The following is a 20,737-nucleotide window of genomic DNA, read 5'->3' on the forward strand; positions in this document are numbered from 1 at the left end:
TCTGAACAAATCTTTCAGCCATCCCATTTATAGCAGGGTGATAAGGAACAGATCGGATTTGTGGATTCCACTCTTTTAGATGATTTGTAAATTCTTGCAAAATGAACTACGGCCCATTGTCACTAACACGTTGTTCAGGGTAACCGAACCTTGCCAAAATCTCACTCAGTCTTTCAATTGTTTTCTCTGTGGATGTGTTCTTCTCATAATGGCAACATCAGGCCATTTTGAGTGCGCATCTACCACAATGAAAAACATTCATCCCTCAACTGGTCTGGCATAATCTATATGAACTCTTGTGCGGTGTGCGGAGGGCCCGCAAATCATGTCCATATGTTTTGGGCATGTCCGAGGCTTAGGGGATTTTGGCAGGGATTTGCCGATGTCATGTCAAAGGTATTGCAGGTACGGGTGGTTCTGAGTCCAGAGGTTGCAATTTGGGGTGTGTCGGAAGACCCGGGGGTCCAGGGGGTGAGAGAGGCCATGTTTTGGCCTTTGCCTCCCTGGTAGCCCGGAGACGGATCTTATTGGCGTGGAGGGACTCGGAGTCCCCAAAATTGGGGGTGTGGGTCAGTGACCTGGCAGGGTTTCTCAGGCTTGAGAAGATCAAGTTCGCCCTGAAGATGTTAGGGTTTGCCCGGAGGCGGCAGCCGTTTATCGACTTCTTTGGGGAAAATTAAGCTGTCAGCAGGGAGGGGGGGGCGGGGGGGTGGCGGTGTAAAGGAAAGAGAGAGGTATGGGGGCTGGTTGAGGTGGGAAATAGTTAGTAGGAATGGGGAATTGGGGAATTATGTATGTAAACCATGTTGGCTGGGTTTGCTGGTTGGTTGGTTGGGTGTTATTTACTTTGTTGTTTTTTCCTGTTGAAAATTGTTAAAATTAGATATGCCTTAATAAAATAGTTTTAAATAAATGATTGTCAAATGTCGTGAATCTGGATCCACATTAATCTAGAGATACGATTGACTACGGTCAACTTTACTGAAATGCTGGCCTCCAGCCAATCCAGCAAATAAATCATCAATTAAAGGCAGAGGATACTGCTCTGCACAAGGTACTGGATTGATCGAGACTTTCAAGTGCATACCAAACCATCTTTCGTCCTTACAGGTACTATTGGCATGGCCCAAACACTTCCATTAATGAGTTCTGTTGTGTTATGTAATTTGGAATAACACAAGCTGCCACTTGGTGCAGTTTTGAGTAAAAGGTGCTCCAGACTTTGAAGTGAGTTCAACATGTTTTATTGAACTATTAGCACAGTTCTCAATGAGTTCGACTGCTAATCTAAATGTAGTAACTCAGTCTAACTGAACCAGCCTTGCTCTAAACCACGCGCTGGCGTGTGATGCTGAGGATACACCCTGTCTCACTCTGTAGATGTTGGTCTGTGGAAAGAGGCTTTTCTGTGGCTCTGCTGTAACTATGGCAATCAGTGAGTTTTCCCTCCTTTCTTTTGATATCTATATTATATTGCTCAGAGTCGCCAGGGTGTGAGTGCCTCATCCCTTTTATAGTGAGATACCACCACTGAGTGTCCTGACTGCTCATTGGTCATGTCGTATTCTATGTGTTCATTAGCTGCATGTTTGCATATCATGCCAGGTATCAAATGAACCACAAGGTTCAACCGGCTATTGATCAAACAGCCAAACACCAGTTAGTTAGTTCAAGGTCAAGGGTACTTTATTTACACACAATTAGTCATGCAACATACACTACTAGTTAACTACACCTATCGACTAAGACAACCTGTACTTAACTTCACGCACCCGGCTTAGGTCAGAGGAACAGTGGCCGCTGTTAGAATCTGGATCTATCGGGTCTGTAGGATTAACTGCTGCTCAGCTGGGCTCATCCGTCTGGTAGCGGGCGTTGAACTTGGACTTGCTTCTGGTGTTACTGCGATTGGAGATGGTCGTTGCCGGGGCGCCAGGTCCAAAAGCGGACGAACACATGGTGGACTCTCTTCTTATGCTTGGGGGTTTTCGCGCTCTTTTGGGCAGTCCTTCAGTTTGGACCCCACTGATTGGGTGATCCCTGATCACTATGTTCGATTTCGAACTAATAAAGGGGCGGGTGCCTGGATGGCTGGATGTGTCCCAAGCGGTCACTTCCCTAGTACAGGGAGTGGCGCCGAAATGTCTGGGACTGTACCAGTCGCTCAAGTACCAGTCCTTTGTCTTGGTGGAGATGGGCCATCAAATGCTAATCGGTCCATCAAAATGCTAACTGGTCTGAGTTTCGATACCGTCTGGACTCCTTGCTTGCAAATAAACATTTCAGGCTCTGAGCCTGCCTGAGTCTTGCACTGTCCATTTTACCCGCTAGGCTCTGCGAGCTTCTCTGTTCCTGGTTCTAAGTGGCCATCCCAGATGGCTACAAGGTGGGGTGTGAGTGCCTCATCCGTTTTATAGTGAGATACCACCACTGAGTGTCCTGACTGCTCATTGATCATGTCGTATTCTATGTGTTCATTAGCTGCATGTTTGCATATCATGACATCTCTCTTTTTTTTAATGTTTTGTTGGTGTATGTGAATGTATTTACCTGTGAATGAGGCTGTCTAACGTGACTGACGGAGGACAACAGAACAGAGCAAACAAAACAAACGTTCACAAGTCCAGTCTCTGAGGCTTGCGTCTGATCCTGGTCGACCGCCGGAGAGGTGGCAGAGGGGATAACGGCGCCTTGACAGGCGGGATGGAAGCCTGACTGGTGGCCTCGTGGTGCGAGGTATCAGGAGGTGGCAATTCAACATATGGAAATGGAAGAGAAAGTGGTTGCGGGCAGGCATCTTTGCACAATGCCCGACGTAAGAGCGGGGCGTGGCCTGTCGAACAACGACAGCCGGGGCTGACCACCCACCATCCGGTATCTTGATCCTGACAGTGTCTGCCGGGGATAGCACGGCCAGTTCGGTGGCATGGGCATCATGGCCCTGCTTTTGACGGGCTCAGAGCTGCTGCATCTTCTGCAGCACTGGGTGGGAAATCCAGGTTGGGCAGGTGTATGGCTGGAAGCGTCGTCCGCTGGTCCCTGTTCATCAGGAATTGAGCCGGCGACATGCCAGTGGACAATGGAGTCGTCCTGTACGCGAGCAGTGCAAGGTGTTTGTCAGAAGCAGAGTCCGCGGCCTTGCAGATGAGCTGTTTCACAATGTGCACCCCTTTCTCGACTTTTCCATTGGACTGTGGATAGTGCGGACTGGAGGTGACATGCTGGGAATTGTATGACCTGGCAAACGTGGACCATTCTCGACTGGTAAAGTACGGGTCATTGTCGCTCATGACGGTGATTGGGATGCCATGCCTTGAGAACGTCTCCTTACAGGCTTTCATGACGGTCCGAGAGGTGAGGTCCGGGAGCTTCAGCAGCTCAGGGTAATTCGAGAAATAGTCAATGATCAATACATAGTCGCGACCATTCGCATGAAAGAGGTCGATGCCTTGGACCATGGAGAGGTCACTATGTCATGCTGTTGGAGCGTCTCCTTGCTCTGCACTGGCTGGAACCGCTGACAGGTAGCACAGTTCAGGACCGAGGGTGAAATTCTCCGTAATCGGCGCGATGTCCGCCGACCGGCGCCAAAATCGGCGCAAATCAGTATGGCATCGCGCCGCCCCAAAGGTGCGGAATACTTTGCATCTTGGGGGGCCGAGCCCTAACCTTGAGGGGCTAGGCCTGCGCCGGACTGATTTCCGCCCCGCCAGCTGGCAGGAAAGGCCTTTGGTGCCCGCCAGCTGGTGCGGAAATGACATTGCCGGGCGGTGCATGCACGGGAGCGTCAGCGGCCGCTCACGGCATCCCCGCGCATGCGCAGTGGAGGGGGTCTCTTCCGCCTCCGCCATGGTGGAGACCATGGAGAAGGCGGAAGCAAAAGTGTGCCCCCATGGCACAGGCCCGCCCGCGGATCGGTGGGCCCCGATCGCGGGCCAGGCCACCGTGGGGGCACCCCCCCGGGGCCAGATCGCCCCGCGCTCCCCCCAGGACCCCGGAGCCTGCCCGCGCCGCCTTGTCCCGCCGGTAATAGAGGTGGTTTAATCCCCCCGGCGATTCTCCGGCCCGGATGGGCCGAAGTCCCGCTGCTGGAATGCCTGTCCCGCCGGCGTGGATTAAACCACCTCTATTACCGGCGGGACAGGCATTCCAGCAGCGGGACTTCGGCCCATCCGGGCCGGAGAATCGCCGGGGGAGGCCCCAACCGGCGCGGCACGATTCCCGCCCCTGCTGAATCTCCATTGCCGGAGAATTCGGCAACCGGCGGGGGCGGGATTCACGCCAGCCCCCGGCGATTCTCCGACCCAGCGGGGGGTCGGAGAATCTCGCCCCATGTTCATGATAGCCTGGCTAATGCCGGGCCAGTAGAGTCTGCCGGGCTCTGCGTCTGCACTTCTCGACGCCCAGGTGGCCCTCATGAATCTGGCGCGGCACCAAGCTCTGGAGACTGAGCGGAATGACAATTCTGTCCAGCTTGAGGAGGATACCATCAATCACGTCAGGTCATCCTTCACATTGTAAAATTGTGGGCACTGCCCTTTCTGCCAGCCATTGGTGAGGTTGTGGATGAATCGCTGCAAGAGGGGGTCTTTGGCTGTCTCATCACGGATGAGAACTACCTTCTCATCTGTCGCCGGGAGAGTGCTAGCACACAGCTGCACCTGCGATTCGATGTGCTGGATGATCTCCAGCGGCTCACTGGGCGAGGTGACAGAGCGGGACAATGCATCAGCGATGATGGGCTCCTTGCCAGGTGTGTACATCAAGTTGAAGTCATACCTCCTAAGTTTAAGCAGGATTCTCTGCAACCGAGGTGTCATGTCGTTCAGTTCCTTGTGGACCAGAGACCTATGATCCGTCTTGACAGTGAATGTCGACAGGTCGTAGACATAATCATGAAATTTGAGGATGCCAGTGAGAAGACCCAAGCATTCCTTCTCAATCTGAGCATATCTGGTTTAAGTGGGCGTCATCGCCCTTGATGCTACTGGTGCCTAGGATGATGTGTCATCTCGTTGAAGCAACACCGCACTGATGCCATCCTGACTCACATCTGTGGATATCTTTGTCTCCCGGTCCGGGTCGAAGAATGCCAGGACTGGTGCAGTGGTGAGCTTGGCTTTGAGCTCCAGCCACTCTGTCTGGTGTGCCGCCTTCCACTCAAAGGCAGTTGACTTTTTCACCAGGTTGCGTAGGGCCGTGGTGTGTGGCCATGTTTGGAATGAACTTGCCCAGAAAATTGACCATACCCAAGAAGTGCAGCACTGCCTTTTTGTCCTCGGGGACCTTCTTCGCCTTGATGGCCTTGATTTTGTCTGTGTCCGGGCGCACACCAAGCTGTGAGATCTGGTCGCCTAGGAACTTGAGCTTCGATGTGCCAAAACAACATTTGGACCTGTTTAACTTTAGGCCGTTGGCATGTACACGGCGGAATACCTTCTGGAGACGGGATACATGTTCTTCAGGAGTCGTGGACCATATGATAATGTCGTCCACAAACACACAAACCCCTTCAATGCTTTCCATCACCTGCTCCATGATGCGATGGAATATCTCTGATGCCGAAATGATGCCAAATGGCATGCGATTGTAGCAGTATCTGCCAAAAGGCGTGTTGAAGGTGCAGAGCCTTCTGCTGGACTCTTCCAGCTGGATGCATCCAATTTGGTGAAGAAGCGCACGTGTGCCATCTCACTCGTGAGTTCCTCCCGCTTCGGGATGGGGTAGTGTTCCCGCATGATATTCTTATTGAGATCCTTGGGATCAATGCAGATGCACAGGTCCCCCAAAGGCTTCTTTAGGCACACCATCGAGCTGACCCAGTCAGTCGGTTCGGTGACCTTGGATATGATGACTTTTTGCTGAAGATCCTTGAGCTGTGCCTTCAGGCACTCTCTGTGGAGCAGGGACACGTCGTGGTGCATGGACCACTGGTTTGGCATCAGGTCAGAGCAGAATCTTGTATCGATACGGCAGCGTGCCCATCCCGTTGAACACATCTGGATACTGGGCGAGGATGTCGTCGATGCTGGCCTGAAGAGCCACATGGGAGGATGTTGCGGTGTAAACCTTTTGAATGAGGTTCAGCTGCTTGCAGGCGTGCGCACCTCGTAGGGATGCCCAGTCCGGCTTAACAATTTCAAAGTGTAACCGAGCTTGTGTGTGTCGGTTGGATACGTGCAGATGGCTGGATCCCAGAGCCGTGATGGCATTCCCGTTGTAATCCAGGAGCTTGCAGGCAGCTCGAAGGACTGACGTCTGCCTGTGAGAGGAGGTTGGCAGAGGCACCTGTGTCCAGCTTGAACTGGATGGGGCAGTGGTTGACCTTCATCATTGCTCGCCTTTCGTCCTCGGAATCCACAGCTAGGATCAACTGGACTTGCGATGAGTCTGATGTGGCATATTCACACGTTGTAATAATGCCCACACGGTAGGCGTTATCCAGGCATTCATCATCTGGATCCGTTGCTCTGCCGGGATCAGAATCCTGTAGGCGTTGTTGCACACTCCGGATGCTTCCCGCAGTTTAAACAGCGTCTGCCTCTTGCAGGGCAGTGTTTCTTTAAATGGGCGGTGCCACAGTTCAAACCCGTCATGACGTTGGCATCCTGACGCTCCCGTGTGCCGTTGCACATGCGCAGTGCGGTTCTCAGACGTCTGCACCTACGCAGTGCGTGTTTCAGCCGCTTTGTTATCCCGTTCGCATCTCGCATGTGTCTGGCCCCGGGAAGAGCGCGCGAAATGGCCGCTTTCGTCAATGTTGAGACGCTGCCTCCGGGAGATGGCCTGCACACTCTCCGCCTCGTGGGAGGCTAGTTTATCATTTTCTGCCGTTTTGTACTGGGAATAGCGATTTTCATCGTGCTCATGAACTGTGCATGTTTCAATCGCGACTAGCAGGGTCATGTGCTTGATCTTCAGTAACTGCTCTCTCAGAGGATCAGAGCGAACTCCAAAAACAATTTGGTCTCTGATCATGGAGTCAATGATATCACCGAAGTTGCAGGATTGCGCTAGCAGTCTAAGGTTAGTTAAATATGAGTTGAAGGATTCGTCTTTACCTTGCAATCGCTGCTTGAATATGTAGCGCTCGAAGATTTCATTGGTGTCCATCTCACAGTGGCTGTCAAACTTGTCCAGGATGGTCTGAAACTTTGTCTTGTCCTCGTCTTCGGCGAAGTCAAAGGAGTTGGAATATTTCCAAGGAGTGATCACCTGCTGTGGCGAGGAAAAGAGCTATCTTCCGTGCATCAGACGCACCATTGAGGTCTGATGCTTCGACGTAAAGCTGAAATTTCTGCTTGAATGTCCGCCAGTTGGCATTGAGATTGCCGGAGGTTCTGAGCTGGTGGGGAGCCTGAATCTTTTCCATTGTGCCGGTATACATTCGCTGGTCGTCACGGATCTTGCTGAGTTGAACTAACTAGATTGAACAGACTCCTGGTATCATGTTGTGTTATGTAATTTGGAATAACACAAGCTGCCACTTGATGCAGTTTTGAGTAAATGATGTTCCAGACTTTGAAGTGAGTTCAATGTGTTTTATTGAACGATTAGCACAGTTCTTAATGAGTTCGACTCTCCTAATCTATATGTAGCAACTCAATCTAACTGAACCAGCCTTGCTCGAAGCCACGTGCTGGAGTGTGATGCTGAGGATACACCCTGTCTCACTCTGTAGATGTTGGTCTGTGGAAAGAGGTGGGTTGTGAGTGCCTCATCCCTTTGAAAGTGAGATACCACCCCTGAGTGTCCTGACTGCTCATTGGTCATGTCCTATTCTATGTGTTCATTAGCTGCATGTTTGCATATCATGACAGGTTCAAGGTTGAGCAGACTCTCTAATTCTCGGTCAACTGTAGGCCTGATGTCGTACAGCACTGACCTCACCTTTAAACATCTTGTTTGGATTTCATCCTTCATATTTCATGCTTCCCAGCTCTCCCTTAAAGACAATGGCATGTTTCATTAAAATCTTCGGTAGACCGGCTTCGGACCCCGACATGAGATTTACCATGGCCCAGTTTAGCTCGATTCTCTCCAGCCTAGCTCTCTCCATTAGGGCTGGATAGTTACCTTGAGCAATGTGCAGGAAAAGGCTGCGGTCTATCCATTTAGCTGCACATTTACATTGATATGGCCCCTCAATGGAACCACTTCTCTAGTATCGGTTTTTAGTATTATCTTTGAGGGTTTTAAGGTGATATGGGCCGGGATTCTCCCCTACCCGGCGGGGCGGGGGGTCCCGGCGGGATGGAGTGGCGGGAACCACTCCGGCGTCGGGCCACACCAAAGGTGCAGAGGGGCTAAGCCCTCACCTTGAGGGGCTAGCCCCGCTCCGGGGTGGTTGGCGTGCCGCCGACTGGCAGGAAAGGTCTTTGGCGCCACGCCAGCCGAGGCCGAAGGGACCGCGCTGGTCAGTGGAAGGCCGCGCATGCGCGGGAATGTCGGCGGCTGCTGACGTCATCCCCGCGCATGCGCAGGTCACTTCCGCATCGGCCATCGTGGAGGCAATGGCCGAGGCGGAAGGAAAAGAGTGCCCCCACGGCACAGGCCTGCCCGCGGATCGGTAGGCCCCCCCCCCCAGGACCCCGGAGCCCGCCCGCGCCGCCAGTCACGCCGGAAAGGGAGGTGGTTTGATTCACGCCGGCGGGACTGGCATGACAGCAGCGAGACTTCGGCCCATCGCGGGCCGGAGAATCGCCGGGGGGGGGGCCGCCAACCGGCGCGGCGTGATTCCCGCCCCTGCCGAATTTTCGGTGCCGGAGAAGTCGGAGGCCGGTGGGATTCACGCCGCCCCCCCCCCCCCCGGCGATTCTCCGACCCGGCAGGGGGTCGGAGAATCCCGCCCCTGTTGGCGTTTCTGTTGGTAAAGTTTCTGGTACCGCCAAAATTGCTGCTCCAGTCTCAGTAAAGGAGTGCCCCAGTAACGGTTTGTTACACCCGAAATGGCCAGTATGTTCAACAACAGTTGGTCATTTACTGTGACTCTGGTCTTTTTCGCTCCCTTTTTACATCACGTGAACCCTTTTCCCTCTATTCAGTTTTACATTTGATACACTTGGGGCGTCATTCTCCGACCCCCCCCAGAGGGTCGAAGAATGGCCGTTGGCCGCCGTGAATCCCGCCCCCGCCGGTTGCCGAAGTCTCCGAAGGGAGAAAAGTCGGCGGGGCGTTAATGTCGCCGCTGCCGCGGAGAATGTCACGGGTCTGCGCAAGGCAGCCGATTTTCGGCCTGCCGATATTCTCCCTTCCGGATGGGCCAAAGTCCCGTCGACGTGATGACCGTTCACGTCGACATGAATCAAACCTCCTTTTCATCGGTGTGACCCTGTGCTCCAGGTTCACGCCAACCAGCGTGGAGGTGAGTGACGGCCTGGGGGGTTGGCTCTGGGCAGGCGATGGCGTGGCCGCAGTCTGAATGCGTGAGGAGAGGTGTGTCTCAGCTTGTGTGTGTGTGTGTGTGCGGCGGGGGGGGGGGGGATGGTTAGAGTAGGCTGGGCTCCGGGGGAGTGCCGGGAGGGAGTCCGTGCCGGGGAGGTGGATGGGGGGGTCCGTGCCGGGGTGGAGGTTGGGGGGGCGTCCGTGCCGGGGTGGAGGTTGGGGGGCGGGGGTGTCCGTGCCGGGGTGAGGTTGGGGGGGGGGGGTCCGTGCCGGGGTGAGGTTGGGATGGTCCGTGCTGGGGTGGAGGTTGGGGGGGGGTCCGTGCCGGGGTGGAGGTTGGGGGGGGGTCCGTGCCGGGGTGGAGGTTGGGGGGGGGTCCGTGCCGGGGTGGAGGTTGGGGGGGGGGTCCGTGCCGGGGTGAGGTTGGGGGGGGGGGTCCGTGCTGGGGTGGAGGTTGGGGGGGGTCCGTGCTGGGGTGGAGGTTGGGGGGGGTCCTTGCCGGGGTGGAGGTTGGGGGGGGTCCGTGCCGGGGTGAGGTTGGGGGGGGGTCCGTGCCGGGGTGGAGGTTGGGGGGGGGGGGGTGTCCGTGCCGGGGTGAGGTTGGGGGGGGGGGGGTGTCCGTGCCGGGGTGAGGATGGGGTGGTCCGTTCTGGGGTGGAGGTTGGGGGGGGGTCCGTGCCGGGGTGGAGGTTGGGGGGGGGGTCCGTGCCGGGGTGAGGTTGGGGGGGGGGGTCCGTGCTGGGGTGGAGGTTGGGGGGGGGTCCGTGCTGGGGTGGAGGTTGGGGGGGGTCCTTGCCGGGGTGGAGGTTGGGGGGGGGGTCCGTGCCGGGGTGAGGTTGGGGGGGGTCCGTGCTGGGGTGGAGGTTGGGGGCGGGGTTCTGTGCTGGGGTGGAGGTTGGGGGGGGGGTCCGTGCCGGGGTGAGGTTGGGGGGGGGTGCGTGCTGGGGCGGAGGTTGGGGGGGGGGTCCGTGCTAGGATGGAGGTTGGGGGGGGGTGTCCGTGCCGGGGTGAGGTTGGGGGGGGGTCCGTGCTGGGGTGGAGGTTGGGGGGGGTCCGTGCTGGGGTGGAGGTTGGGGGGGGGTCCGTGCCGGGGTGGAGGTTGGGGGGGGGGGGTCCGTGCCGGGGTGGAGGTTGGGGGGGGGGGGTCTGTGCCGGGGTGAGGTTTGGGGGTGGTCCGTGCTGGGGTGGAGGTTGGGGGGGTCCGTGCTGGGGTGGAGGTTGGGGGGGGGGGTGTCCGTGCCGGGGTGAGGTTGGTGGGGGGTCCGTGCTGGGGTGTAGGTTGGCGGGGGTCCGTGCTGGGGTGGAGGTTGGGGGGGGGGGTCCGTGCCGGGGTGGAGGTTGGGGGGGGGGGTCCGTGCCGGGGTGAGGTTGGGGGGGGGGGTCCGTGCTGGGGTGGAGGTTGGGGGGGGGGGTCCGTGCTGGGGTGGAGGTTGGGGGGGGGTCCGTGCTGGGGTGGAGGTTGGGGGGGGTCCTTGCCGGGGTGGAGGTTGGGGGGGGGGGTCCGTGCCGGGGTGAGGTTGGGGGGGGTCCGTGCTGGGGTGGAGGTTGGGGGCGGGGTTCTGTGCTGGGGTGGAGGTTGGGGGGGGGGTCCGTGCCGGGGTGAGGTTGGGGGGGGGTGCGTGCTGGGGCGGAGGTTGGGGGGGGGTTCCGTGCTAGGGTGGAGGTTGGGGGGGGGGTGTCCGTGCCGGGGTGAGGTTGGGGGGGGGTCCGTGCTGGGGTGGAGGTTGGGGGGGGTCCGTGCTGGGGTGGAGGTTGGGGGGGGTCCGTGCCGGGGTGGAGGTTGGGGGGGGGGGGTCCGTGCCGGGGTGGAGGTTGGGGGGGGGGGTCTGTGCCGGGGTGAGGTTTGGGGGTGGTCCGTGCTGGGGTGGAGGTTGGGGGGGTCCGTGCTGGGGTGGAGGTTGGGGGAGGGGGGTGTCCGTGCCGGGGTGAGGTTGGTGGGGGGTCCGTGCTGGGGTGTAGGTTGGCGGGGGTCCGTGCTGGGGTGGAGGTTGGGGGGGGGGGTCCGTGCCGGGGTGGAGGTTGGGGGGGGGGTCCGTGCCGGGGTGAGGTTGGGGGGGGGGTCCGTGCTGGGGTGGAGGTTGGGGGGGTGTCCGTGCTGGGGTGGAGGTTGGGGGGGGTCCGTGCCGGGGTGGAGGTTGGGGGGGGGGTCCGTGCCGGGGTGAGGTTGGGGGGGGGGGGTCCGTGCCGGGGTGAGGTGGGGGGGGGTCCGTGCTGGAGTTGGAAGTTTGGGGGGGGAGGGGGGGTCCGTGCCGGGGTGGACGTTGGGGGGGGGGGGTCCGTGCCGAGGAGGGGAATGGGAGGGCAAGTGAGTTGGTCCACCTGGCCAGGTGCCAGCCTCCAACAGTTGGACCCATGCGGTCCATGCCACCTGGCTAGGAAGAGGAGGGGACATGGGCAATGATGACATGTCGTCGTTCCCCTCCCCCCCACCAGGCCGTCATGTTTTCAGATCATCCAGCGATGTTGGCCGCCGTGGTTGCAGCCGCTCATGTCTATGTTGCCCTGGATGAGGAGGAGGAGGAGCGTGCCAGAGAGGCGGCGCAGGCTGCCGCAGAGGGGCAGGCAGCAGCCGCCCAGGCTGGAGGGACACCTGACCGACAGGACGAGGAGGGGGAGGAGGACGTCGCGGCCCCACGCCAACGGAGGCACCCGAGGGCGCCCCGTGTGTACCGGCCCCGGCAGTCATACCAGGACCTCACGGACCGGGAATGCAGGAGGAGACTCCGGATGAGCCGGGAAACCGTGGCACACATCTGCCACCTGCTGGCACACCTGTCACCGCGTGGCACTGGTGGGGGACACCCTCTCCCCGTGTCCGTCAAGGTTACGGTGGCCCTGAACTTTTATGCAACGGGGTAATTCCAGGCACCGAGTGGGGACCTGTCCGGCATATCGCAGACATCGGTGCACCGGTGCATCCGGGCAGTGACAGATGCCCTATATGCCATGGCGCACCGCTACATCCGCTTCCCCGTGGACCGGGCCAGCCAAGATGCCCGGGCCGTGGGCTTCTCTGCCGTGGCCAGGTTCCCCATGGTCCAGGGCGCGATCGATGGGATGCACGTCGCCGTGCGGCCACCTGCAGATAACAGGGCCGTGTTCACTAATAGGAAGGGGACCTATTCGATGAACGTACAGGTGGTCTGCGACCACCGCATGATGATCCTGCACGTCTGCGCCCGTCACCCAGGCAGTGTACACGACTCATTCGTGTTGTCGCGGTCATCCATCCCCGGCACGTACGAGGGACGCCATCCCCGGCTGAGGGGCTGGTTGCTGGGCGACAGGGGCTACCCATTGCGATCGTGGCTGATGACGCCTATACGGAGGCCATGCAATGAGGCGGAGAACCGCTACAATGATGCCCATGTAGCGACAAGGGGAGTGATTGAGAGGTGCTTTGGCGTGCTGAAGATGCGTTTCAGGTGCCTGGACCTCTCTGGGGGCGCCCTCCAGTATCGGTCAGATAGGGTCGGCCGCATCATTGTGGTGTGCTGCGTCCTGCACAACATAGCCCAGCAGAGGGGCGATGTGCCACAGGCAGAGGAGGGTGGAGTGGAGGAGCAGCAGGAAGAGGCCCAGTCCTCCCCAGATGAGGGGGATGGGGGCAATGGTCAGGGCAGACGGGGTAGACACAGGCGGGTGGCTGTCCACCGTTACCGGCTGGCCCAGCGGGCACGGGACAGACTGATAGACGCCCGCTTCACTGACTAGATGGGCGTGGGAATCGGGTCGTATGGCCACAGACCGCACACCATGGCAACAGCCGACCACCCACACCCCCCACCCATCCACCCACCCAGCACCCTCACCCCCTCCCCAACCCCACCCACCCCACCCGCATGCACACCACCCCCCCCCCCCCCATTGCCGATCCACCTGCGGCACAACGGGCCGGGCTCACACAGTTGCGGGTGGACGCGTGTCTATCGCAGGCCATGGAGGATGATGACAACCCGCCCTGCGGTGAGCTCCTGGCTCTACATCGTTGGACTATGTCTGACCCATGGCCACAGTACCACCATCCACCCGGACCATCCCTGCATGCGGCTGTGACACTGCAGCGCACGGTCCCGTCCTCTGCACGGGGAATGTTGATGGCGGCCCAGGGGGAAGGGGACAGACTCACCTGGGGCTGAGGTAAGACCACCCCTCACACACACACTTGCGCTCAACGTACATGACACCCCCGCACGCTTTGGACAGAGCACAAAGGCAGCTTCGGTAGGTGTAATATTGACTTTAATAACCAAAGGAGTTCATGCACGTGCCCTAGCCCCTAAAACTCATCTGTGCCCTGCACCCGTGCCAACTTACTCAGTGTCTAATTGTTTGGCCTTACGGGCCCTTTGACTACGTCTACGTGGTTCCCCAGACGGTACAGCAGAACTGGAGGTGGACTCCTGTGATTCCTGCCCTCTGACACTGGATCCCTTTGGCGGCCGTTTCCTGGGGCGTCCTGGCCTAGATGGGCCAGGCTGCGGCCCGGGCGACTGGGATGGCGAGCTGCCAGCCTGTCCTGCCCGTTGCCCACCCGATGCACCTGGGACGGAAGGGGGGGGGGGGAGTCCGAGGTGTCGCGGTGTACCGGGACCTCCCCTACAGAGGGAGCCGGGACAGACCACACCACCTCCTCCTCCCTCGGGGTGCCCGATGGCCCCCAGGCCTCTACATGGGTGGGGGATGCGAACGGACTGGCCATCCGATGCCCCCCCGACATCTGGCGCTGCCAGTCCTGGAGGCCCGTGCTGGTATCGACAGGGGTCTGCAGGTTTGCAGCCATGGAGCCCAGGGGGTTGGCAAACCCTGTCTGTGACAGTGCGACGCCGGCTCGCACATGGCCACTGGCGCCGATGCCCTCAGCGATGGCCTGCAGAGACTGGGCCATGGCCTGCTGAGACTGGGCCATGGCCTGCAGAGACTGGGCCATGGCCTGCAGAGACTGGGCCATGGCCTGCTGAGACTGGGCTATGGCGTTGAGCGCCTCTGCCATCTGGCGCTGGCACTAGCTCATGGCCTCCTGTGAGAGGGCAGCCATTTCCTGGGCCACAGACGCCGCCTGCACGGAAGGCCCCAGGCCTCGCAAACCGTTCCCCATGTCTGACACCGTCGCACCCATTGCCTCCACCGCGGACGCCACCCATGCGGTGTCGGCCTGGCTGGCACGCATGACCGGCACCACTCCCAGCTCCTGGACGCGGGTGGACTCCTCCACCTGCGACCGCAGCCGCCGCAAGCCGCCCGTCACCCTCTTCGCTTGTCTCCGGGTCGGTGGTTGCATCGGATCTATGTGTGGGTGTGGTAACTGCAGGAACCCGGGATCCATCTGGGCGGCAGATGTTCGCTTGGGCTGGACTGCCCTCCGACCGCCCGGTCCCTCTGCTGCTCCTACCTCCACCTGCTGTACCGGGACGGCTGTGTTGTACGCACCGGTGAGTGTACCAGACGCCTCATCACTAAAGTGCCCAACCGTGGTGAGTGTTTCTGCGATGGTGGAGGGTGTTGGTGACAGCAGTGGCGTTGTGTCGTGCTCTTCGTCCCACTCTGAGTCCATGGCACTTTGGGGTGGGGGTTCGTCTCCACCCATCCACTCTGAGTCACTGTCCGGTATTTCGTCTTCCTGGGTAGTGCTGTCCCGGGTAGGGGTGTCCTGGGTAGTGGTGTCCTGGGTAGTGGTGTCCTGGGTAGTGGTGTCCTGGGTAGTGGTGTCCTGGCTCGGATGTGACGGGGGCCTGTGGCTGCCCCCCTCGTCGCTGGGTGGTCGCTCCCGCACGTGACGGGGGTGTCGTCTCCCTGTTGCTCCAGGTCTCTCCGTCTCCCGTGGTGTGAGAGGGGCATCCTGCGGGCGTCGCATGCTGGAGGGTCCGGGTCTCTCCGTCTCCCGTGGTCTCCGAGGGGCATCCTGCGGGCATCGCATGCTGGAGGGTGCGGGTCTCTCCGTCTCCTGTGGTCTCCGAGGGGCATCCTGCGGGCGTCGCATGCTGGAGGGTGCGGGTCTCTCCATCTCCTGTGGTAGCCGAGGGGCATCCTGGGGGCGGTCTGCATCTGCGGGGATGGGTGCCTGGACGTTTGGTCCTGCGATACACAATGAAGCATGCATGGTTAGACATCAGGCAGTGATCAGGTGATACGGGGAGGTGGATATAGGGGAGGGGGGATATGGGGACGGGCTGTCGGTGGCTCACTTGCTAGTACGCCCCCGACCTCTGCATCAGCAACCTCCCGGTCCTCAGCTCCGCCAGCCAGTTCCAGGGCCCTTTCCTGGTGTTCAGTCAGTGGCCTCTCATCAGCGGGCCCTCCTCCAGTCCTCACATGCTCCCTATTGTTGTGTGCGCGCTTCTCCTGTGGGGGGGGGGGGCAGGGGTAAAAGGCAACAGTGTTAGGCAGGTATATGAATGCACGCCATCGGTTGCGCGTGCATTGCAGAGGTTAAGGTTAGGGCTGGATTCACTTGGGGATATGGGGGAGGGGGGATATGGGGGAGGGGGGGATATGGGGAGGGGGGATATGGGGAGGGGGATATGGGGAGGGGGGATATGGGGGAGGGGGAGATATGGGGGAGGGGGGATATGGGGGAGGGGGATATGGGGATATGGGGGAGGGGGGATATGGGGGAGGGGGGATATGGGGGAGGGGGGATATGGATATTGGGCAGGGGGGGAGGCTCACCCTGCCTGCTCTGACGTGGTCATTCACCTTCTTGTGGCACTGGGTGCCTGTCCGTGGTGTCAGGGCCACAGCGGTGACGGCCTCTGCCACTTCCCTCCACAGACGCCGGCTGTGGCGTGGAGCAACTCTGCGGCCGTGCCCGGGATACAGGGCGTCCCTCCTCTGCTCCACCGCGTCCAGGAGCGCCTCCACATCGCGTGACTCGAACCTCGGGGCTGAGCGACGGCCAGCCATCCAGTCGGGTGTTGCGGTCGGGTGTTGCGGTCGGGTGGGGGCGAGCAGTGCGGCCTTATGAGCCGTCACGCCGTGCAGCACGTATGACGCTGCACGGCGTGAACCACTGCGCAAGCGCGGATCCCGTTACGTCACTGCTAGCCCATTTCGGGCCGGAGACTATCGACCCATTTTTCCGACGTGACGCTAGTCGGATTTGTGCCGTTTTTTGCGCCGATCGGCGGACTTTCCGCTGATAACGGAGAATTTCGCCCCTGGTTCTTGCTTTTTATAGTTCTTGTTTGGACCTTGTTGTTTCTTTCCCCAACAAGCACACTCGATGTTCCCCTTTTTATCCACAATTACTGTGTCTTGCATCTTTGCCCCTGTTTTTGCATATTGCTGGCAATTTTGAACCTGTGTCGGCGTTAAGGTCTCAGCTAACATTTAATGGATTCTAGTGCAAACTTAATTTTTGGGCTTCCTTAGTTGCTAATTCAATAGAAATAATGACTTTTCAAGCTTTCTTTAGGTTAAAGCTGCTTTTGGTTAACAACCTTCTTTGGATCGCTTCGCTTCTTAACCCAGTCTGTCTCTAATGGTATCGTTCATGAAATCTTCAAATTCGCAGTAGTCAACTAATTTCTTTGAAGTGGCTACGAATTGTGTGATTGATTCATCTTCTTGTTGGTTATGGTCATGGAATTTGAACCTCTTGGCGAAGACCTTAGGTTTAGGTGAGAAGTGGTCCTGCAAGATCTCCGCAATCTCATCACAGGTTTTCGAGCCTGGTTTTTCTTTTTTTTTTTTAAATATGTTTATTCAAAGTTTTTCCAACAAAAATTTTCAACCAATTAAACTGCCCCCCCCCCCACCCCCGTAACAGAAAAGAAAAAGAGAAAAGAACAGAACAGAACATAAGCATATCAATCAAACATAATACAGAACTTATACAATGGGTTTCTCCCGCACATATTAACCCTCCCATATGCTTTTTTTTTTACAAGTACCCCTAGAAAAACCCCTCCCCCGCCCACCCAAATACCCCCCTCCCCCCCTCCCTCCCTGGGTTGCTGCTGCTGCTGACCGACCTCATTCTAACGCTCCGCGAGATAGGCTAGGAACAGTTGCCACCGCCTGAAGAACCCCTGCGCAGACCCTCTCAAGGCAAACTTTATCCTCTCCAGCTTAATGAACCCTGCCATGTCATTTATCCAGGCTGCCACACTGGGGGGCTTCACAGCCTGGTTTTTCTGGCTGCACCAGGCTTCGCAGGAGATTGAATGTTTCCCCTCCCCATTGCACTCAGGAAAGTTGGGACTACAATATCTGCTGCAATTTTATTCACTTGGACAAAATAATCAAATCTTGGCGTTCTCATTGCTTGGGTTTCTCATCGTATGGTCCCAGGGCACCAGAAATTCCCGCCATTCCCGAATGCATGATGTGCCATGAAATCTTTTGCACTACCTTGCTTCACCCTGAGCCTGATTCCATCGGAGTTTTGGATCACCCCCAGTTCTAAACTATTGTTGCCGCGTACTTGCTACTCACAGTGCTTCCTGTACTGTTCCAGATCTTTCCGGGCAGAGCACGTGGTGCGCATCTTTTTGATGTTTGAATTTCAATTCCTTTGATGCTGTCTGCCGATATTTGGCACCCCTCCGTTGCCAGCTTTGGTGCAGCAAAGTCTTCAGTTTCTTCATACTTTTTGGATATCTGTGCATGGATTGCCAATTTTTCAATATTTACTTCTCCAGGAATCTGCCAGTGTGGTCCCTTCCTTGTCACCAGTTCTCTTAGTGGAATTTTAAAGGATAGGCTTGCAGACCACAAAGGTAATAAACAAACAAGAGCTTTATTGGCACGGTGTTTACGCGACATGCTTTTCGGACAGGCTGCCCATTTGCCCGCTCAAACAGCCAATGACATCATCAATACGTCACGTGATTGGAACCTTAGTGACCTTGTTCCAACCAGGAATAAACAATGAATACACGACACCCTGAGCTTCTGACGTCTTGTGATTTCGATTCTCTGCCCCACTCCCACCTCGATGCCCTCAACCTCCTACTCTGTTCCAATGCTACTCAACAGACATGAGGAACAGCACCACACCTTTTAATTGAGCACTCTACAACTTTCCAGTCAATGCTGAGTTGAACGGTTTCAGACTGGAAGCACTGCTCCCATTCTTTGAAAGAGCAAGTGCTGATAATAACTGATAATGTGGGGAGGGGGGGCACGCTGGCACAGTGGTTAGCACAGCTGCCTCACAGTGCCAGGGACCTGGGTTCGATTCCAGCCTTGGGTGACTGTGTAGGGTTTGCACATTCTCCCTGTGTCTGCATGGGTTTCCTCCAGCTGCTTCATTTTACTGCACAGTCCAAAAGTTCAGTGGATTGGCCATGCTAAATTGCCCTTAGTGTCCAAAGATGTGCAAGGTAGGTGGGGTTACGGGGATAGGGTTGGGAGTGAGCCTAGGTCGGCTGCTCTTTCGGAGGGTCGGTGTAGACTCGATGGGCCGAATGGCACCCTCTGCATTGAAGGGATTCTATGGGAATTCTATGACTCTACAATCGCCATTTACAGCCCTTTGCCACTCACCTTTTCTTCTCTTAACTTGTTCCAATACCACCTCATTTTTCCTTGCACCATCATCCCTTTTGCCAATTAACCTGCACCGTGACAATTCTGTATTTTAATCACTCCTGCTTTCCTTTTGTTCCTTTCCTCTCTCCTCCCCCACCCACCTTTTCCCTGCATCTGCTCTCATTTAAAACATGTTACATCTGTAACATTTTCAAGCTCTGACGAAAGGTCATCAACCTGAAACATTAACTCTTGTTTCTCTCCACATAAGTTGCCTGACCTATTGAGCATGTCCAGCGCCGTGTTTATATTTTAATTTTCTGCAGCTGCATCGTATTGCTGTTGAGTTTTTCAAGACATTTCAGATTAATTAGCTTCCACAATAGTAACAAATGACGAGAAACACTGCGAGTAATCGTTCAGCCCAGGGCTTGGCTGCAATCTTTTCATATTTTGTTTATTTAGGAGTTACATCAAAGGATGGCTCATGTACATGCTTGTTCATTTTTGGAAATAAATGTTTTTGATATTTTAAACTTAAAACTCTTTCTGATGTGATGTGCTGTTGTTTTCAAAGATTAAAGTAAGATCTTAATGAGGCATTGAGTAAGTCTCTTAGCTTCAAAAAAAGCAATTACCAAACAGGGTTCACACTGAACAAATTATTGAAACTCAATGCAGAAAGACACAGGGAGGATTTGTCCATGAGAGTGACCTAGGAAGGTTAGGATAGATCTAACAGTAATACTGATTGGCACACACCAGAACGCATGCGGTTTGATTTTCTGGTCTGTATTGAAGTAATATCCATGCAGAAGTGTTGGATGCAACCCATCAGCAGCAGGATTAAAGGAAGATGTGCAAGAGGTTGACAGTTCAACAAAATTAAGGACTAGTTTAACCAGAACTCCAACAGAGGTTACCCACTGTTGCTGTGATTGGAAAGTTTGGAGGACAACTGTTACCTTCACCACTTAGACGATAATGACAAGTGAGTTAACCGATTCCGAACGCAACGGCCTATTACAATTGGCCTCAGTGCCAACCTCAGGTGATGAATTAACAGCAAGGGCTCCGCTGCTTCAGTGTGCAGATACACGGATATCAGGTAAGACCAAGATCACATGAAATGTGAAGGGTGGACAGCCCACCCCACCACCCTCCCCTCCACTCCTTTAAAAAAAAATTTAGAGTACCCAATTATTTTTCCTCCAATTAAGGGGCAATTTAGTGTGGCCAATCCACCTAACCTGCACATCTTTGGGTTGTGGGGGTGAAACCCACGCAGACATGGGGAGAATGTGCAAACTACACACGGACAGTGACCCAGGGCCGGGATTCGAACCCGGGTCCTCAGGGCTGTAGTCCCAGTGCTAACCACTGCGCCACATGCCGCCCTCTCCACATCACTCCTGACCTGCTCCCCATAATACAGGAGATGGCGGGGTTGGCACTCACTTGCCCAATTAATGGGCAATTAAGAGCATAAATCCATCTCCAGTGCCATAGTACACTGAGCATTGGAAGACCAGCGAGAGTGGGCAGGTCCGTTTTTCAACCAACATTTGAAGGCCCAGGAAGGAACATACAAATTAGGTGTAGGCCATTCTCCCCTTCAAGCCTGCTCTGTTGCTGAATAAGATTATGGCTTATTGGATTTCAACCTCAGCTCCACATTCCCAACTGCTCTTGAAAGGGGGGAGGGTTATGTGCTTTTGGGAGTTGCCTGGTGCACATTGGGGGCACCCTCACTTAAGATCATACTCCCTCCAATGTTCCTCAACCCTAGCCTTAAAATTCAACCCCCCATATCCCTCACCTTCCTTCCTAGAGTGCTCAATCTCTCTCCCCCCACCCCCGCGAGAAGCCAGACTCACCT

General features: G+C 56.7%; 1 protein-coding gene across 1 annotated transcript in view; it reads right to left on the reverse strand.

Moving 5' to 3' along the window:
* The window catches only part of LOC140395960 (stimulated by retinoic acid gene 8 protein homolog), a 91,921-nt gene that overhangs the window by 5,591 nt on the left and 65,593 nt on the right, over positions 1-20,737 (reverse strand). The window contains exon 8 of the mRNA XM_072483988.1: positions 17,821-17,985. Within this exon, the coding sequence (XP_072340089.1) occupies positions 17,821-17,985 (165 nt within the window). The remainder of the gene's footprint in view (positions 1-17,820; positions 17,986-20,737) is intronic.

This window comes from Scyliorhinus torazame, chromosome 19 (assembly GCF_047496885.1).
Source record: "Scyliorhinus torazame isolate Kashiwa2021f chromosome 19, sScyTor2.1, whole genome shotgun sequence".
In the NCBI taxonomy this organism is placed as follows: Eukaryota; Metazoa; Chordata; class Chondrichthyes; order Carcharhiniformes; family Scyliorhinidae; genus Scyliorhinus; species Scyliorhinus torazame.